The sequence below is a fragment of the Solanum dulcamara genome, chromosome 1 (assembly GCF_947179165.1).
Source record: "Solanum dulcamara chromosome 1, daSolDulc1.2, whole genome shotgun sequence".
NCBI classification, from domain to species: domain Eukaryota; kingdom Viridiplantae; phylum Streptophyta; class Magnoliopsida; order Solanales; family Solanaceae; genus Solanum; species Solanum dulcamara.
In genome coordinates, this window is record NC_077237.1 from 12,264,872 (window position 1) to 12,284,317 (window position 19,446).

Below are 19,446 nucleotides of genomic sequence, written 5' to 3' on the forward strand. Positions count from 1 at the left end.
AAAAAATTTAACCTGCCCTTTTAATTCATAATTTTTTTTCCACCACTAGTAACATTATAAGTGACTTACAAAACAAAAGTTAAGCAGCACTTAGCCTGGAAAATAATCTATAGGAGATCTTCCTTGTCGATAGCCAAAAGATTTTGAGAAAGAAGTGATTAAAGAGGAAACAAGGCAAGGTAAATCTGTAAATAGGGAGGAAGCAGGTTTTGAGTCTTGTAACATCATCTTATGGAAATCCAGGATACAGTAGTAACAAGGAAGGAACATCTTATATTGTGCTGCTACTTATTCAATTGAATTAGCTCTGGATTGTGTTTGATTAACTGATACCAGTGTGATCTATTTAGGTAAATAGGCTCATGACAACTTAATTTGCTCATAAAATTTTGTTCTCCCTGCTCATTTTTTCAAAATCACATCAGAAGAAAACCAATTCCATGAGTGGGGGATACAAGATTTAACTCTTCTTCCATATGAAGCAAAAAATACTCAGAGTTCATCTAATCAAGTCGAACTAAGAACCAACTGCTAATTGCAGCTCATAATTAGGTTGCACATGATAACTAATAATAGAAAGGGATTACATTTGCATCTTAAGATGAAACGAAAATTTCACAGCTAATGAAGACAAGAATCCATTGCCAAAATTTTTGACTGAACACTCTAGCTATAGGATTGGTGAGGAAAAATTACATTTCGCCTCTATGGATCTTTCCACATCCTCAAATAGTTCTATAACTCTGATGGTTGCCACAAAACACATGCTAAGCTGAACAGTATGATTCCATCATTCAGCTCTGAAGTAGGCTACCAGACGAAGTACATGGTTGCAGATCACAGCTACTTATTTTCCCATTCTGAATATGCTCTCTGATGCATCATCATTCAGAAAACTTTGTGAGCCTTTCCGTAGTATCTGTTTATGAATGGAGACTGCCAAGAAAAAGGAAGAGGTGAGAACCATGAATTTTAATAGTATATATTAACAAACAAAATAAACATGAGATCTCATGCATAGACCTATTTATAAGATACTTGAGATTACAAACAGAATACTCACCTTGACCTGAGATACATCAGGAGCATCAGGTGAGGTCACGGGATAATATTTATAAAACTTCATACTCTGAAATGCAGCTTTTGCTTCTTCACTCATCTCCTGTATAGCTTTTTTCCTGGCTTCTCTCGCCTAAACCATAGAAAATTTACAGTCATGAGCATAAGCAATTCAAGTATACCATGAAAAAAGATAATAGGACTGCAAATCATCAGCTTTGCCATGCAGAAGGAAAATAGATTGCAAAAATTTCTCAAAATATACCTCTCGGTTGCTCCTCTTTCCTTCTTTAACCTTCTCCTTTACAAATTCCTAAATTACAAAAATGAATATACACAAGTTTTATAATGTTTTAATAAGGTAAATATTTTATTGATGAAAATGAGACTTGTCATTTGATATCACAAGGAAACATTACCACAAATTCATCTTTTTTATCTGCCGGCAACTCCTCTGACTCAATAAATTTGTCTGCCATTTCCTACAAATTTCATCACTCAAGTTAATAGATGGTAAAATGACTTGAAAATACAGAAGCATATACAGATTGGTATTGACTTCAAACTGGCAAAAAACTTGTATGAATTGAACAATAGAGGAAATGCGGATACACCTCTTTGCTTCATACTGGAAAATTTACCTTTATAGTAAAATGAAAATTGTATCTCACTGAATCAATTCAACTTGGTACAAACTAAAACTGATTTATAGAACGTGTTGCCTCTCCTCCTTAAATGGAACTCACACCAACAACTAATAAAATAATTTTACAATTCATTTATTTCAAACTTGATGCAGTATAACAACAACATCATTCCCAGTGTAGTCCTACTTTAAACTAATTGTTCTGTTTTTTCACACATCAAAGTTTATTATCTTCAACACTCCTAAACTTGTCACATATTTGCTCTGCAATCTCAAACGCCTTTGGTAAGAAAAATGGCAACCCAAAGGATGGCTATTCAAGATAAACCTTTCACTCAAGCTGCTAAAAGAATAAAACAACAATCCTTTCTCAAATTTGTCTTAAAACAAGAAATTATCACAAATAGCAACTAAGTATGGTTGAGTGGTCCAGGAAAGGGAAACAACATTCTAATGTGAGTTCCGATGAGAATTTCTCCTTCCATTTTTATTCAAGATAACAACAAAAAGAGACAATTTTGGCTTTTGGTTGAAAAGAATCTTTGCGATAGTTCAACAAAAAGGGAGTTTATTTCAAGAAATTACTGGATGGTGCTTTCTGTGTCTAGTCACCTAAACCATAGAATGGAACAATAGAGATAACATATTGAATGGGGTAAATGTACCAAGTCTCATGTTAAGACTTGTGTCTATCCTTGGAGCTTATCAGCTACTTAATATATTCAATGGAAAAGGGTTAAAAATACACTTGACGTATCATAAATGGTTCAAAAATGTCCTCCTTCCACCTATTAGATCAAAAACGGTCGCAACCCATTTTTTAGGTCTAAAATGCCCTTTTTAGAGAAGTTATCAAAAGCTGGTGACTGAATGTCTTTAACAGTTTCAACATATGACGACACACATAGGAACCAGTTTACAGGGTATCCCAACAGTCTTTTAATTTTCATTTGAAAAGAGGGTGGCACCCAAAAGTAGAGGAATGGCAGGGAATAAAATGAGAAGGGTTAAGTATACCTCTGGCTCATCAAATTCCCAATCAAACTCGCAAAACACCTGAAACCAAAAGAAGTCAAAACTTTCATAAAATTGTACAGATCATGCACATATACCTGTATTTCTTTTAGTAGAACCCCTTACAGATCAAGTATACAAAATTGCTCATGTTAGACCAATCTAATATCTATTTCAAGCCAAGAAATCATCTTCAAACCTTCTATGGCAATACGTAGTGGAGTAGCCACTGTATTATTCTACAAGTCTTAGAAAGCTTACAGGCGGTTCTGATGGGAACAAGATCTGCACAATGGTGCTCTGTTCAAATTCATCTTCTGCAAATGGCTGATAGAAATCTGCCAAGAAAATAAATGTCATGGATACTTATACCCAGAAATGAAACCCATCAAAGACAACTATAACAATTAAAAGATGTACACCACAAGGGAACTCAAAGATGACAGGCTATCCTCTCAGTTTATAAGTGCAAAACAACAAAAGAAACAGCAGAAAGAAATGTATGAAACTGAAACATCAAGCTAAATTCAACTAATCTATGGAAATCATTAGATAACATATTCTTAAACTTGGTTAAACCACATATATAAAGACTAACATGATTGATATTCCATTAAATAACTTTTGACAATTATAAGAAACATATTCTTAATAATTATATTATATAACTGGTCAATTATACATATTAATACATATAAAACTAAAAAAGAAACTATCAGTGAATCAGACGGAAAAATGTTAGTAACTAAATAATTTAGTTTCCTATTTGTTTAGGAAAGAGAGAACAAAACCAGTTTGCTAACCTACCCCCCCCCCCGGTTGAATCATATTTTAAATCCAATAAGCCTCCCGTGCAACTATCAACACCAACGCTTTCAAGCTCAGAGATCCACATATTCTCCAAGCAAGTTTATAAGGAAACTAATCATCAAACTTGTTGCTTCTAGAAATGAGAATTAAAGGGAAAGGCTCGACAAAAACCATCTTTACATGATAATATTTCAAGTATTAAGATATACCCCTTTGGTTATCATGATACTAAAACAGAATCAACTAACTTAATAAACCAAAGCAGCATAAAGGGAAAACTTAACCTAAGTTTATGATGGACACGAGGGAATAAATAAAGAGTTAAATCTCCATAGTTGTTGGAATTATCTTACTTACAAGGTAAGCAATATTCAAACTTCTTAACTCGCTCCAACTTCAAGTGTTTTAAACCAGCCCTGAAATAAGCAAATCGAAAGATATTAATCATAGAAGGTTTTTCATCTCCTTGGCTCCTCCTATCGCCTCTTTAATACGCATACATCAAGTTATGACATTAAAAAGTTCTCAGATACTACACAGAAAATTGAGAGCCTAACAAAACAAATTTTCTGTGTGCCTAAACACACGAAATAAAACCAGTCAATCCATCAAAACAGAATGCAGGAAGTAAGGAAGCAGACCTTCTCTGAGTACACCTCAGAATAAAAATTTGAGATTTGAGTCTTTCAACTTGAGATTCCCTGTTGGAACAGTCAGAACCAAGATAAGACATACAAGAGACAAAACAAGAAAAACAAAAAGGCCAGCTTAGGGACAAGAATACTATTGTTCTGAAGGAATATATGCACTGTTAGAGGCCAAGATAGACACGCATATAATAAGACCTACAAGAGACAACCAGGGGGGAGGGGGGGCAGCAAAAATACCGTTTTTCCAAAGGAATGTACGGAACCCAGTCCATTTTCATCTGTTTCATTGGAAGTATCTCTTCAGCTTCCCTTTGAACAGAGTTTATTCCAATTTTATCAGAAGGTGGAAAAGGGGATACAACCTGTTCAAAAGGAGGAACAAAATTGACAAAGAAAGAGGAGATTCTATAATGTATTTTTAATGAACAAGTACTTGGCCTGTATATGAGTAAAAGAATGTCAAGTTCTGAAATCACTTCACTTTTCCAAAAAGCATAAAACTAAAACCATAATAAGGACACCTTACTTAATACACTAGACTCTTTCCTTTGCCCCCCCCCCCAAACAATCACCCTCTCCCTCTCTTGAGGGGGGGGGGCCTCATTGATATGACTCAGCCTGAGAAATTTCCTTACTCGGGTGTACAACACTGTTTCACGTTCGCAAACCTCTTAAGGACACTAAGAGCAATGGAATGAACTCAAAAGTAAGCTCTTTGTGATCTCCATGTCAACATTCAGAGGGTGGGACAGATTAAAGCTCTGGCAAGTGGCAACAAACTAGAGGTCAAATGAAAAAATGTAGCCATTTTTATTTTACGAGCAGTGAAGAGTACATAAATAGAAGTGAAAGGAATAAGGTTAACAGTTGCAAATACTTCTATATAATGACTGGATCTTAGAGACTTACAGCAACCACAACAGGTATACACGTTACTTTTGATTGTCCCTGGAAAAAAACCAATTGTGCTGCAAAAACAAGAGAAGAGTTCTACATGAAGCAAATCATTTGAAGGATAATATGATATTGGTCATATGAAAAACAGATTAAGTTGAAAAAATTATGATCACCTATTAAAAAAAATGTTTCAGGGTACATGAAATAGAAAGAATCATGAATGCTATCAAATATCTAAACACAATATTGACAGGTAAAAGAAGGTAATCAGATCAAATGAAGGGATCAATAACATACAAGAAATTGTTCAGCAAGTTTAGAACAAATAGAAAATTGAACAATTAAAAAGGTGAGAACATAATTATTCATAAGAAATCAACATGAAAAACTAAGGAATGAATCAGCTTAAGGGGTCGATGATCCCCATGTGAAATTGCATAAGATTTGAACATGGGAAGTGGTGAAATGTGACTATTCACAAAACATTGACTTTAAAAAAAGAGAATGATCAGCTGAAGGGGTCAATGATCTCGATATAAAATTGTATAGAAAGAATAAACACTAAACAAAAATCACATTGTTGAAGCAATGCAGTTTCAAAGATCAGCCACGAGTCAAGTTACTAAGAGCGTAGAACAAGAATATGTCCATACAATAAGACAACAAACTCCAGCCACCACTTACGTTCTGTACAACCAAAAAGGTAGACTTTCTGTCCATGCAATTCTCCACCTTCTTCAAATGCATCCTATCAGAAGTCCAACAAGACCTGTGGGTTATCTTGTCTTTTTGTTTTTATATACTTTATTTACTTAAACAGAAGGCAAATAAACAACGCACTTCGAGATTTGAGAAATTCCATTTGTATTGATAAACCATGTCAATCTGATCCCACTGCCACCAAGAAAAAGAATACATTCAAATTTCAGAAATTATATGCAATAAAATAAAAATAAAAACATAAACCAGAACGCTATGCCAATGAATAAACAGAAAGCCACTATATCAAAAAATAAATAAACAGAAAGTGATCAAATTCTAACCTCTGTGCCAACAGGAAAAACCTCTTGCCACAGATCTTCCTGCAAAACATACCAATTGAAAGAGTAAGGGAGCAAAGCAAACAGATTATTGTCTAAAAGAGTAAGTAGGAAATTGCAAATTTCTACAATAAAAGTTCAACCAAATACAACTATGATGATAAACACAATGTAGTGTACTCTGATGTTTCTGGGTTCATCCTCCATGACTAGACTCTAAGATATAGCAGCTTCAATAATTTCTCGACTTTTAAATTATTTCATAGCACTGGAAAAATGAAAACAGTACAAACTAAAATGTTGATGTCATTTCTATACATTTAGGAAACTAAAAATTAGATGTGCCACCCAATGGTTTGTTATAATTTTAAAGAAATCAAACATATAAAGAACAAATCACATCCCCTCGCCAACCCCTAAAACAAGTAACTTCAATTATATCAAGACAAAAAATGCAAAAAGCTCTAAGTTCCATTAAAGCTTTAAGTGCAAAGCGCAAATAAACCGTGGGTTTTAGTGAAGAAAGGTCCAAATGGAGAAAAAATACAAATATGTATGTGTAGTCTAAGACTAACAATTATAAGCATACAACAACAACAACAACAACAACCCAGTGAAATCCCACAACATGGGGTCTGGGGAGGGTAGAATGTACGCAGACCTTACTCCTACCAAGGTAGGAACAATTATAAGCATGAATAACAAATATATGGACAAAGAAATTGAAGAAAAAAAGTGATAAAGTAAAGTATCAATTGTTTTAAGTTGCCTCTTTATAATTACGCTTACTGGCAAGGAAATATATGGCTTAGAGCTTTGATGACAACACGGAAGCGCCATGAAGCAAGGCGAAGCACTCAACTTGTTTTACGCCTCGCTTTAGGGCTTAAACATGCCTTTGACAACATTGATCAGAATATGAGATAGAACACTCAAAAACAATCCAAACATTGACTTCAACTCATTGTTAACAACTGCATATGAAAATCCAAAGCAATGCTCATATGCTAGCTGCTAACAACATTATCCATCATTGCCAGGAATCAGCAAAGACCCAAAAACAAAGAAATAGCTCTAATAACTAAAACACATACTTTTTGAGAATATAACTAAAACATATACTAGATCAAAAAACCCAAGTTAGCATTAACAATCATCAAAATATCAAATCACAGTATTCAAGCTTAAACAAAACCACTTAGCAGTTGAAAGAATCATACCTACCCTACATTATTAAAGTGAAAATCAAGATTTCACAAAATACCCCAAAATTATTTAAGCCAAAAACCAAGCTAGCAATAACAACTATCAGAGTAGCAAACCAATAACAGAATAATTAGCACTTCAAAGAACCCAATTTAACCTGCATTATCAAAAAAAAAAATAACAAAGCAAATTCAAAAAACAGAGCAAATCAAACACTTGAGCAAAAACCCACATCAATAACAATCAACCAAACCACACCCTAATCTCAAACTAGATAGGGTTCATCTATATGAATCCCCACAGTTTCAAGATTCAATTTAGTACTTACTCAACAATATCAAAATGAAAACAACCAAAAGCTTTAATAAAAAACAAATGAAAAAGGGTAGCAGCTTGCATTACCAAATTACGCTTATCAGGGAAGTACTCAGTCTCAGGCTTAACAATCTTAGCTCGTTTAGCTTGTCGCTTAACAACAACTTTGTCATTTTTCTTGGGGGATTCCTCTTTCTGTTTTTCTTGAACAGATTTGTTCTTCTCAGGAGCTAATTGGGTTTGTCCGGGTTCATTCTTGTTGGTCCCTTCGGTTTGCTCTTGGGTGGTGGTTGCGGTTTCCGCCGCCTCTTTCGCCTTACCTTTTCCTACTACTTCTTTAGCCTTTCTCTTTGTACCTTTCCTCATTGTTGAGTCAATATGCGTATAGATGGAAATGGGTGTTAAGGGTTTGTTGCGGTGGGAATTTGAATGGAGGTGGAAGAGCGGCGATGGCGGAAAATAGAAGAATCCAGACAATTTTGAGGTAATAAGGCCGCAATTTTGAGGGGCGGGGGGTGGGGTATAGCGCGTAAATCGGACGCGAGCGAGCTGAGTATAGTAAGGAGGGAGATTGGAAATTTTGGCTTTGTTTTTTCCCCCCTTTTCATAGTTTCAATAATGAATTCTCAAGCAAAATAATTCATGCTCCACACGCTTCGGACATTAAGTGAGATGTCAAAAAAAAGAACACCGTTTAGGCCATATACATCTATATGATTAAAAGTTCGAAATTTAAATGATGGAGAAAAAATCCAAATGAATCAAATTAAAATGTAAAAATATTATAACTGTCAAAGTCGATTATCCAGATTTAATTATTTTTTTAATATAATATAAAAATTAAGCGCATTATGCAACATCAACCTACTTATCTAAGGTGTTGGCTAATTGTCTAAGGGGTAAGGAGACAAGTAAAGATAGAACATTAACATAATCAATATAATTGTATTGGGGAATAAGGAGCTTCGACACGTAGCAGTATAAAAGGGTAAATATGTGGTACCATCAAAGAAGGTTTGAGAAAGATGGGTTAGAGAAATATATCGAAGATATGCTCGATGATACTAGACCGCCGCAAGTTGTTGGAATCACAAATTTGACTTTTAACAAGGTAGTAGATGAGAGCTTGTGATCCGAAGATGAGAAGGAGCTCGTGTATCGATGATGTGAAAAGGAATAAAAGGACGATACGCCAAGTGGTATAGACAAATATCCTGGATGCAACAGAGGAATGTAGGTTTGCACCACTCATGACATTTCCACGTAGACAACATCAAGTGGTCGTAGTACTCTAGAGCTCGAGTAGAATTTTTCTATTGGTTAATGTATTTCCTTTGTAATCTGCAAATAATAGTTTTCACATAATTTTAAGGGACAAAATTCCAAGGATACAACAATGACACACTTATTTTTTTGTGCTCCAAGTTTTTCATATTTTACTAAGTCTTTGTCCTATAACATTTATTTACTATGTCATATTATCGAATCAAAGCTAAAAACACTCAAATGTCACCCAATTCATCTAATGACCCAATTGGTCTTTTTTAAAAATTTGTGTGAAATTACCGTTTCATCCCTCGTGATATTGACCCCGAGTCATTTTTTACAGGTTTGTGGAATTTGTTTCGAGTTTTGAGTAAAAAGTTGCGAAGTGTGGAAATTTTAGAGTTTTGAAAGGCTTAACTTGTTAAAAAGTGATTTTCGGTGTCTTTTGGAGTTTCAAGACTCGGGAAAAAAAAATCAATTCCGTTAGCTTAAGAATACGGAATTTGGTCAAGGAGAGTTGTCGATTTTAGATTTGGATTTGTTTCGTAGATTTGAGGTCCTAAGTTGATTTTTTTTTGACATTTTAGCTTTTGGATTGACTTTACTCAAAACTCAGGGTTTGAATGCTCAGATAGGAATTATGAAAGTTAGGTTGAATTTGGGAGATAATTTTAGTCTTAGAGGAGGTCTTGATTGAATTTTCACAAGCCATGAGCTTGATGTGGCATTTTTAAGCCTTAAATTGGTTTAATTGCGATTAATGGAATTCGGGTTAAGGAGACCTCAGATTCGTGTTTACATAGTTTCATTGAGTCTAGAACGTCAAATTTAGTAAGATGGCATCTATGATTTGTGTGCAAGGGGTTCCGAATGAATCCTGAAGGTCTATTCAAAGTTTTTGCGTTGGCTAAGCTTTACTTTGCTCTAGTGTCTGCAGGCACCATGATCGCAATGGGCTGATCGTGAAAGCGACCTTCACTTTAGCAAAGACTCGATCGTGAAAGCGAGGGGCCCTTTCTTTTTAGGGGTCACAAAAGTGATCAGTTGTTGCCTTAGCGAGTGTCGCGGAGGCGATTTTGAGCCCGCTTTCGCGACATCCGAAGGGGGTTTGGGACTAAATTTTGGGGTTTAACCCCATTTTTCTCTATTTTGAGTTTCAAAAAATCTTTGGAAGCGATTTTGAAGAGACTCTTTGCGGTGCATCAATTGGGTAAGTGTTTGTGACACTAAATCTTGAATTCTCAATATTATCAATAGTGATTTTAACATAATAAAGGGATTTTGATTGGCAAAATATGAGGTTTTCAAAAACTTAAGTTTTCAAAGTTAAATGGTGATTTTGAGTTGAATACAAAATGATTTTCATTAATGGATTCCAAATATTTTGGATAACCTATTTATGTAACAATTTCCGAATTCAAACCTTATTTTCGAAATCGAATTTTTGAGTCGAATTGACCCATTTATTCAAATTGCGTACTATGGGTGTTGTTAGTTGTAGAATTTTATTGTGAATACTTGTTTGACTAGATTATGTTGATTTGGCTTCCATTCAAAAGAGAAACGCTCAAGTCTTGGATTGATTTGTGATTGATTAATGCAAGTGAACCTTTAAGCCTTTGTAAATTTTGTTGAATTCTTGAACCCCTCCTTGTTGTAGTGTTAAGAAGTAATGGGAATGAGGTAATGGTTTAACTACTTAAATGGATTAATATTAAATATAGAATGGAGTTAACAAAAAAAGCAATGTGTTGAGAAATATGAATTGCCTCGATGTTGATATTCATGTGGTAGTTGATGAATTACTTGAACTTGTTATTGTGTGAACATGCTTATTTGTATTAGTCCCATAACACTATGATGAGATATACTATTTTGATGCTGAGGTTATTGTCGGCAAGTGTTATTGATATCGAGGTCATTGTTAGTGAGTGTTACTGATGTCGAGGTCATTGCCGGTGAGTGCTATTAATGTCGAGTGTCATTGCCGGTGAGTGTTATTGGTACTAAGGTCATTGCAGGCGAGAGATATTAATGCTGAGGTCATTTCCGGCGAGTGTTGTTGATGTCGGGGTCTTTACCAGCTAGTATACAGAATTAGGTATGTTTCCCACGTGTCCCATTTATTAATTGTGCATGATAATTTTAATACCGTGTTTGATGATTCTTGATACTTGTGGTTGATAAATGTGACACTTGTGAATAGTGAGTTGTAGTGATTGGACTGTGATTATGAAACTTGTGAACTTTTAATTTTGATTTCTATGCAAGTTGTAGTTTTGGTGGTTCGGTTTGGATAAAAGGAGTTCTCATATTCTATCTAGATTTACTTTATTTTATTAGGTTACTTGCTAAGTATCGTGATGTTGACACTCACTCCCTGTTTCTACACTTGTGTAGGTTTCGAGGTCGGATCTGCGTGTTAGTTTTCTTCATCTTTCTTCGAAGGCTTATTAAGGAGATGTTGAGAGGTCGCTGCTTGTCATTCCAGCAGAACCCTGTAGTTTCTCTACTTATGTTTTGTTCTATTTGAGAAACAAAGACATAATTGAGACATGTATTTATTTTTTAATTTTATATTTATACTAGTAGTTTGTATACGTGACAATCAGATTTTGGGGTATTTTAAGAATGAATAAGCTTTCCGCACTTATGTTATTGTTATTGTTATTGATTCATTTCCGCATATTTTTTGTTTTTGTTGGATTTTGACTAACTTGTCTTGGTGGGAAAAAACGAGTGTCATCTAATTTTTGGTTGTGACAATCCATAACACAAACTCATCATCGAACATCCAACACTTCAAATAACTTTTATTTATTTGCTTTGTTATATTTATCTTGTAAAAATAACTATAATTGATGTATTCAACTTCTAATAATCAAACCTAACGAGTTGAGTTAAGACGTGTGCCTTGACCTTATATAGATTCAACTGTACTATTTTTTCATGCAAGGGTTGTTGTTGAACTTGATTGAACCAGACAAAGATGATTCCCGTGACCCAATCCAATGTTACACATACTATGACTTATCTTCCCTATTGTTGTTTCCCTATGCAGGAACTTTAATTGAGAAAAATATGACTATATATAATGCTTTTCTTTTCTACTGTTGTTTATTTTATAAAATGTTATTTACTCCCTCTCTAAAGGGCAGTCCGATGCACTAAAACTTTCGTTATGTGCAGGGTTCGGGGAAGGCCCGACCACAAGAGTATTTTTTTTGTCAAAGACTGATCTGGAGTACAAGATCTGCTATAAACACTCTCAACTGTAACTAAAAGAATATATACATCTCCCGCCGCCTACTGTCCTCCGTTCGCCGGATCCGAGTCTTCAGCTCCGATCTGAAGCAGACAGCAGCTGCTATAATCAATTTTTATTTATTTTATTTTATTTTATTATTTTTTACAATGGCTCTTTCTTCTCTTCTTCTCCGGCTGCTTTTGCTTTATTCTATTTTATCTTTGATATTTGCAGAAATAGGAGTATTTATTTCCTTTGTAGTTTATAGCTTGCTGGTTTTGGAGTTGTTTTGAATGCACCCCATATATTCAATAAATTGTCTAAGAGGGAAAGGAGCTTGTTGGTCAGCGATGTGAATGGTAATCCCGACGTGAACAGTACTTCCAAAGTAAATAGTATTTTTCGGCGGCAATCAAGTTCATTTCAACTGGAGGTGGTACCTCCGGTTTTCAGTTTCCATATCTTCCCATATCTATTCTTTGTTCTTGCACTTGTAATTATATTTTGCTGACTTTAGACCTTAGAATAATTTAGTAGTTCTTACACGTTTTCGTGGCTTTGTATAGTGATGATAGACTAGGGTCATGTTCTCACTCAGGGATGGGGACGAGGACGAGGGTAAGGAGGGGTAAATGGGTGAAAGAAGCGTCTAGACTGAGAGTAGGTTCTTGAAACATTGGGACGTTAACGAAAAAATCCATAGAGCTAGTTAAGATTCTTAAGAAGAGGAAGATTAATATAGCTTGTGTCCAAGAGACCAAATGGGTAGGTTCTAAAGCTAAGGAGGTAGACGGGTATAAGTTTTGGTTCTCTAGTAGATAGAAGTATAGGAATGGGGTAGGCATTTTAGTAGATAGCGATTTAAAGGATCAGGTGGTGGAGGTTAGGAGAGTCACTGATAGGATGATGTCGATTAAGGTAGTCATTGAAGGGATCACGTTGAACATTATTAGTGCTTATGCGCCGCAAGCGGGCTTAGAAGAGAAGGTTAAGAGGCGTTTTTGGGAGGATTTGAACGAGTTAGTGGGAGGCATACTGCCTACTGAGAAGCTTTTTGTGGAAGGGGATTTTAATGGGCACATCAGGTCTATTTCGGGAGGGTATGATGATGTGCAGGAGGCTTTGGCTTCGAGGACAGAAATAGAGGTGGAGTCTCACTTTTGGATTTCGTAAGAGCTTTTGGGCTGGTGATAGCCAATTCGAGTTTCCCAAAGAAGGAGGACCACTTGGTAACCTTCCGTAGTTCGATGGCTAAGACCCAAATAGATTTTCTACTCCTTAGAAAGGATGATAAAGGTTTGTGCAAAGACTATAAGGTCATTCCGATCGATAACCTAACAACCCAATATAAGCTCTTGGTGATGGATTTAGGGATCAAAATAACGAGGAAAAAGAGGGTCAGGGATGACCGACTTAGGATCAGATGGGGGAGTTTGACCACGGCTAGTGCTCTGGAGATAGGAGAGAAATTGAAGGATATGGGAGCCTGGGATAGTAGTGGGGATGCGACCAATATGTGGGTTAGGACGGCTAGTTATATTAGGGATGTAGCAAGGGAAGTGTTGGGAGTCTTGACAAGTAGTCCTAGTCGGCATCGAGGGGACTGGTGGTGGAATGAAGAAGTACAAGGGAAGGTGGAAGCAAAGAAGATGGTGTATATGAAGTTGATAGAAAGCAATGATGAGGTGGAGAAGTGGACGAATGGGGAACTTTATAAGATAGCAAGGAAGGAGGCAAAGTCGGTGGTTTCGACGGTAAAAACGGCAACTTTTGAACGCCTTTACGCTGAACTAGAAGAGAAATGCGGGGATAGGAAATTATTCAGGCTAGTCAGGGCGAGGGAGAAAAGGGCACGCGATGTGGATCAAGTGAAGTGCATTAAGGATGAGTATATAAAAGTATTGGTAGACGAGACCCTCTTTAAAAAGAGATGGCAGTCCTATTTTTATAAACTCTTGAATAAAGAAGGGGACAGAGAGATTGTGTTGGGAGATTTGGAACATATAGGGAGGTGTCGCGATTTTGTGTGTTGCAAGAGTATTATGGTCGAGGAGGTTAAGAGTGTTGTTCGTAGGATGCGCTGGGGAAGAGCGACCGAACCTGACGAGGTTTCTTTGGAATTTTGGAAAAACGCAAGCTCGATAGGTTTAGAGTAACTGACTAGGCTATTTAATGTAATCCTTAAGATGACAACGATGCCCGAAGAATGGAGGTCGAGCGTAATGATCCCCCTATACAAGAACAAGGGAGATATCCAGAGCTGCGACAACTAGAAAGGTATCAAGCTTCTAAGCCATACTATGAAAGTGTGGCAAAGAGTGGTGGAGATGAGGGTGAGGAGAGGAGTGTCTATTTCAGAGAACCAGTTTGGATTTATGTTGGGACGCTCAACTACAGAAGCCATCCATCTTATGAGGATACTGGTAGAGAAGTATAGGGAGAGGAAGAGGGACTTGCATATGGTATTCATTGACATAAAAAAGGCTTATGATAAAGTTCCACGAGAGATACTATGGAGATGTATAGAGGCTAAAGATGTACCGTGGCGTACATTAGGGTGATCAAGGACATGTATGAGGGTGCCAAAACCAAGGTAAGGACAGTAGGAGGGGACTTAGAGCACATCCCAGTTGTGATGGGGTTGCATCAAGGATCAACTCTCAGTCCGTTTTTATTTGCCTTGGTGATGGATGGATTGACGTGATAAATTCAAGGTGAGGTGCCATGGTGTATGATTTTTGCGGACGACATAGTCCTGATCGATGAGACTCATAGTGGAGTTAACGCTAAGCTGGAGGATTGGAGACATACCTTGGAGTCTAAAGGGTTTAAGCTGAGTAGGACCAAGACAGAGTGCTTAGAATACAAGTTTAGTGAGACACCTCAGGCGGTTGGCACAGAAGTTAGGCTTGGAGACCAGGCCATCCAAAATAAAAGTAGTTTCAAGTACCTTGGGTCTATCATGCAAGGTAGCGGGGAGATTGACGAGGATGTCACACATCGTATTAGGGCAGGGGTGGATGAAATGGAGACTCGCTTCCGGTGTGCTATGTGATAAGAGGGTGCCACCACAACTTAAGGGCAAGTTTTACAAAGTGGTGGTTAGACCGGCTATGTTATATGGGGCGGAGTGTTGGCCAGTTAAAGTCTCCCACGTTCAAAAGATGAAAGTTGTCAAGATGTGAATGTTGAGATAAATGTGTGGGCATACTAGAAGCGACCGAATTAGGAATGAGGTTATTCGGGACAAGGTAGAAGTGACCTCGATGGAAGACATAATGCGAGAAATGCGACTGAGATGGTTTGGGCATGTGAAGAGAAGAGACCCAGATGCCCCAGTGCGGAGGTGTGAGAGGTTGGCCGTGGATGGTTTCAGAAGAGGTAGGGGTAGGCCGAAGAAATATTGGGGAGAGGTGATTAGATAGGACATGGCCCAACTGCAGCTGACCGAGGACATGACCTTAGATAGGAGGGTGTGGAGGACCCACATTAGGGTAGAAGGCTAGTACATAGTCACGGTATTCTATCGTATTAGTAGACGCTTTAGCAAACTATAATTTCTTGTTTTCTGATGTCTGCTATTATCTATTACTTTTCATACTTTTTGTACTTTGATTACTCTATTTTATTTGTAGCGCTCCCGTTATTTGACTTATCATATCGCTTTGAACTTATTAACCTCTTAACTTATTAGCCTTATCTAACGTCTTTTTATGCTTTATTGAGCCGAGGGTCTCCCGAAAACAGCCGTCCTACCTTGGTAGGATTAAGGTCTGCGTACAATTTACCCTCCCAAACCCCACGTTGTGAATTTTACTGGATTGTTGTTGTTGTTGTACTCCTTCTCTAAATTAAACCTCCACGTCTAACTTGGTAGTAATATTAAAAAGAGTATTGTCAAAGTTAGAGCATGATCATTATCTTTCAACAAGAAATATTTAATGCAGAAGTGTTTAAACTGAGTCACACTCAAAGTTATGTAATATGTAAGTAACTTTTGTTTTTTCCCAAAATGAAAATCAATTTGCAACTGAAACAGTAAACATCAAGTTCCTGATGGAGTATAGCTTATTTCAGATAAGATTGCCATTACAATAGTTCTTTGGCATTCAAAGTACTCACATATGTTTGTTCAGACTCTCCAAAAATGATGTCGCACTAGTGTCAAATCTTTCAAAATGCCTACTTATGAAGAATCCGACACGCATTTGTTGACATATTTGAAGAATCCGAGCAATATAGGTACTACTCACTTCCTATTTGAAGAATCCGAGCAACATATGTGATAACACTAAGGATGGTAATCCGAAACAAACTAGAGTATTAACTAAAATAAGTGCGGAAGCAAAATCGAAAACTTATTAAAGAAACTAAACAAAAATTAAAAGATATGGTTTGACATGATCCAAGTAACAACAAATTGGTTAATAGTTGAACCAAATTCATTTACTTGAGAAACTAATCAAGTTTTAGAATCGAATCTTGACCTCTTCGTGAGTAATGCTACACAACAATTAGTAAGAGTACTAACCGCCTTCTAAAGAATACACTTCTAAAGAATACCAAGAATAAATCAAAGATATCAAACAAAAAGTTATCTTACTATCTTGAAGTATGAACTAGTTAGGTTGAAAGATAAGTTCAAAAACAATTTGCTACAAAGGTTCAAAGAACTCTATTATTGTTCAAAATATGCCTTTTAAAGTAACAATGCTCCCCTTTATATAGCAGTAAGAAAAGGGTTGTTCAAGATAAAAAAATAATTTAAAAAATGACATTTTCTAGAGTCCTAGATAGCTGCCCACATACATGACTTATAATGTCAAAATAGAAGAAAAACACGACACCTCCTAAAGTCTTAGTGGGTTGCCCACACATATGACTTATAATGTCAAAATATAAGAAAAAAATGACACCTCCTAAAGTCCAACAAGGCTGTCACACACTTAGGTACCATAAGGTCAACATAGAAGAAAAAAATGACATTAAATGCTAGTTCTAGAAACTAGTTAAAAGACTAAATAAGTGCTGAAATTTTCTCTTCATTGGTGGGTTGATTTGGGTCATATTTCCTCTCATCTTGGATTTAAATTAGGCATAGTTTGCACGAAATTGGGCTATAATATTCCTCCTCTTGGACTTGAATTTGGGCCACCAAATAGTTGTAGCATTTGTACAATTCATTTTTCTTGGGCTTTAGCTCTTCTTCCCCAACAAAATACTTTTTAATTGCTAATTCTAGCCTATCAAGATTGTCTTATAATTTTCTTATTTGTTTCTTAAAGAAACAAAATACTTTATTTCAAATAACCATTATAGAACAAATTATAAATGAACAAGTCAATTTTTTTTTAGGTATAGCATAAAATTTAGAAAGACAAAATTTATTTCTAATGCAAAACATGAAGATGGGCTTTAGGAAATTGTTAAGATAGCTGAGGGTAAATAAATTTTAGGAAAAATTGCCTAGTTACACTCCTTTATTTATCATATTTTTTATTATTCCATCCATTTCAAAAAATTACAAAAAATCCTTCTTTCCATCTGGATATATTAATTCAGTAATTCAGTAATTCAGATACATTAATTCAGTAATTTGGATACATTAATTCTGATTCATAAATTATTTTCATAAATTAATTCTAATTCATAAATTAATTCTGATTCATGCTTTAAATATTACCTGCTGATATATAAAACCCTAATTAATGTATCCGAATTACTGAATTAATGTATCCGAATTATCATGTTTTAAAAAGTTTTTTGTAAATTGAAAAATGGTAGAAAAAAATGATAATTAACCTTTATACTATGTGATTTATGTAAGTTATACTAAATTTTATTGTCAGATTTTTGTTTAAAAAGAAAATTATTAAAGAAGGCAACATGATACTAAGGTTGGGATATCTGTAGAGGATATCCATCTTCTTCCCAATCTAAGGAGTCGTTTGGGGTGATGTATAAGGTATAATAATCTCAAAAAATGCAGGACTACTTTATTCTGTGTTTGGTTAGAGGTATTAGATCGGAATATATTATTTATCCAACCATTTATATATTAGGGGTCGTTTGGTTGGGAACAAGTTATCCCAGGATTAATTATTCTGGGATAAGGTCGGATAACTTATTCCACCATGTATATGTGATAATTTATTCCATCACTATGATATAGATGGTAGAATAAGTTTTTCCAAATTTGCCAACAAAAAAATACCAAAATTTATCCCTGGACGTTTTTTTATCCCACAACTATTTATATTTATCCTTACACCAAACGACCCCTCAATGATAGGACAAATTATTCCATATACTTGGTGAAATAATTTATCTCAGGATAACTTATCCCGAAATAATTAATCTCAAAATAATTTGTTCCAACCAAAGAACCCCTAAGTTTTTTTATTTTTTAAGACTACAACCCGTGTAGTATTAGTCATTTATTAACTCGAATAACCTTTAAAATTCATGTATTTTTTATTTATCGTATCCACAATATTTCTAACAAAGTAGAAAAATAAATAGCTATGCGGGGTGAGTTTATGCGGAGTTATGCAGGCAGATTAAAATCAAAGAAAAATATCACATGGGGCGGATTAAAATTTTTGTGGATTAAGATAAATCCGCCTCGCCTCCATTCCGCTCCATTGCCATACCTATTTTCAACAAGAGATTTATATTTATTAAATTAAAAGAATTCTTAAATTTATTTTTTTAAATTCCAAAAATGTTACATAATTTTAAAAAATTACCCTCCTCATTATCTTTTACCCCTCTGGACTTGATCCAAATGATAAACACACAAAACCCCCTCTTCTACTCAGTCGTAAAGTAAGTTTGAATTAAAAAAAAATGAACTTTTTTTAATTGGATAGGGTCTGAATGCGATTTAGAGGAGTAAAAAAAAATATATACATTATTTAATATAGTCTATTAAAAAAATGATGAATATACATAATTTGTTAGACGACGATTATTAAATAATAAGCATATGTATAAATGTATATTATTTTTTTAATAAATATATATAACCTCTAACTCATAAAATTGAAGAGGGTATTTGAACCTAAAATCAATAAAAAAAAATTATAGTACTCAACAAAAAAAGAAGGATACTAAACGACAAAAGATACACTCAGCATTTGATCCCTAAGGCTAATACTAAAGGAGACTCTGTTAACCAATCAAATTTCTCCATATTCTCCCCACACCTATCTCTCTTGTGACGTGGCATCTCTTCTACCATATAGTATAATTTCCTTCCCCTTCTTAAATTCATATAAATAACATATAAATAAT

The 19,446-nt window shown here is 35.3% G+C and overlaps 1 protein-coding gene across 1 annotated transcript; it reads right to left on the bottom strand.

The window, feature by feature from the left end:
• Positions 1-445: 445 nt before the first annotated feature.
• On the bottom strand, positions 446-8,265 carry LOC129902194 (protein HEAT INTOLERANT 4-like). The gene is made up of 14 exons (XM_055977282.1): positions 7,725-8,265; positions 6,120-6,158; positions 5,917-5,970; positions 5,761-5,824; positions 5,089-5,147; positions 4,417-4,541; positions 4,171-4,230; positions 3,887-3,945; positions 2,981-3,057; positions 2,723-2,761; positions 1,479-1,541; positions 1,325-1,372; positions 1,064-1,192; positions 446-936 (listed from the first exon to the last, which is right to left on the bottom strand). The coding sequence occupies exons 1-14, from the start codon at positions 8,001-8,003 to the stop codon at positions 889-891; spliced, it is 1,143 nt and encodes a 380-aa protein (XP_055833257.1). The 5' UTR covers positions 8,004-8,265; the 3' UTR covers positions 446-888.
• Positions 8,266-19,446: the final 11,181 nt, after the last annotated feature.

Coding starts and splice junctions, on each gene's coding strand:
- LOC129902194 (XM_055977282.1), bottom strand. CDS start 8,003: ATGAGGAAAGGTACAAAGAGAAAGGCTAAAGAAGTAGTAGGAAAAGGT. Junction 1,373..1,478: donor ATAAAAAAGATGAATTTGTG/GTAATGTTTCCT, acceptor TTTGTAATTTAG/GAATTTGTAAAGGAGAAGGT. Junction 937..1,063: donor CTGATGTATCTCAGGTCAAG/GTGAGTATTCTG, acceptor TTTTCTTGGCAG/TCTCCATTCATAAACAGATA.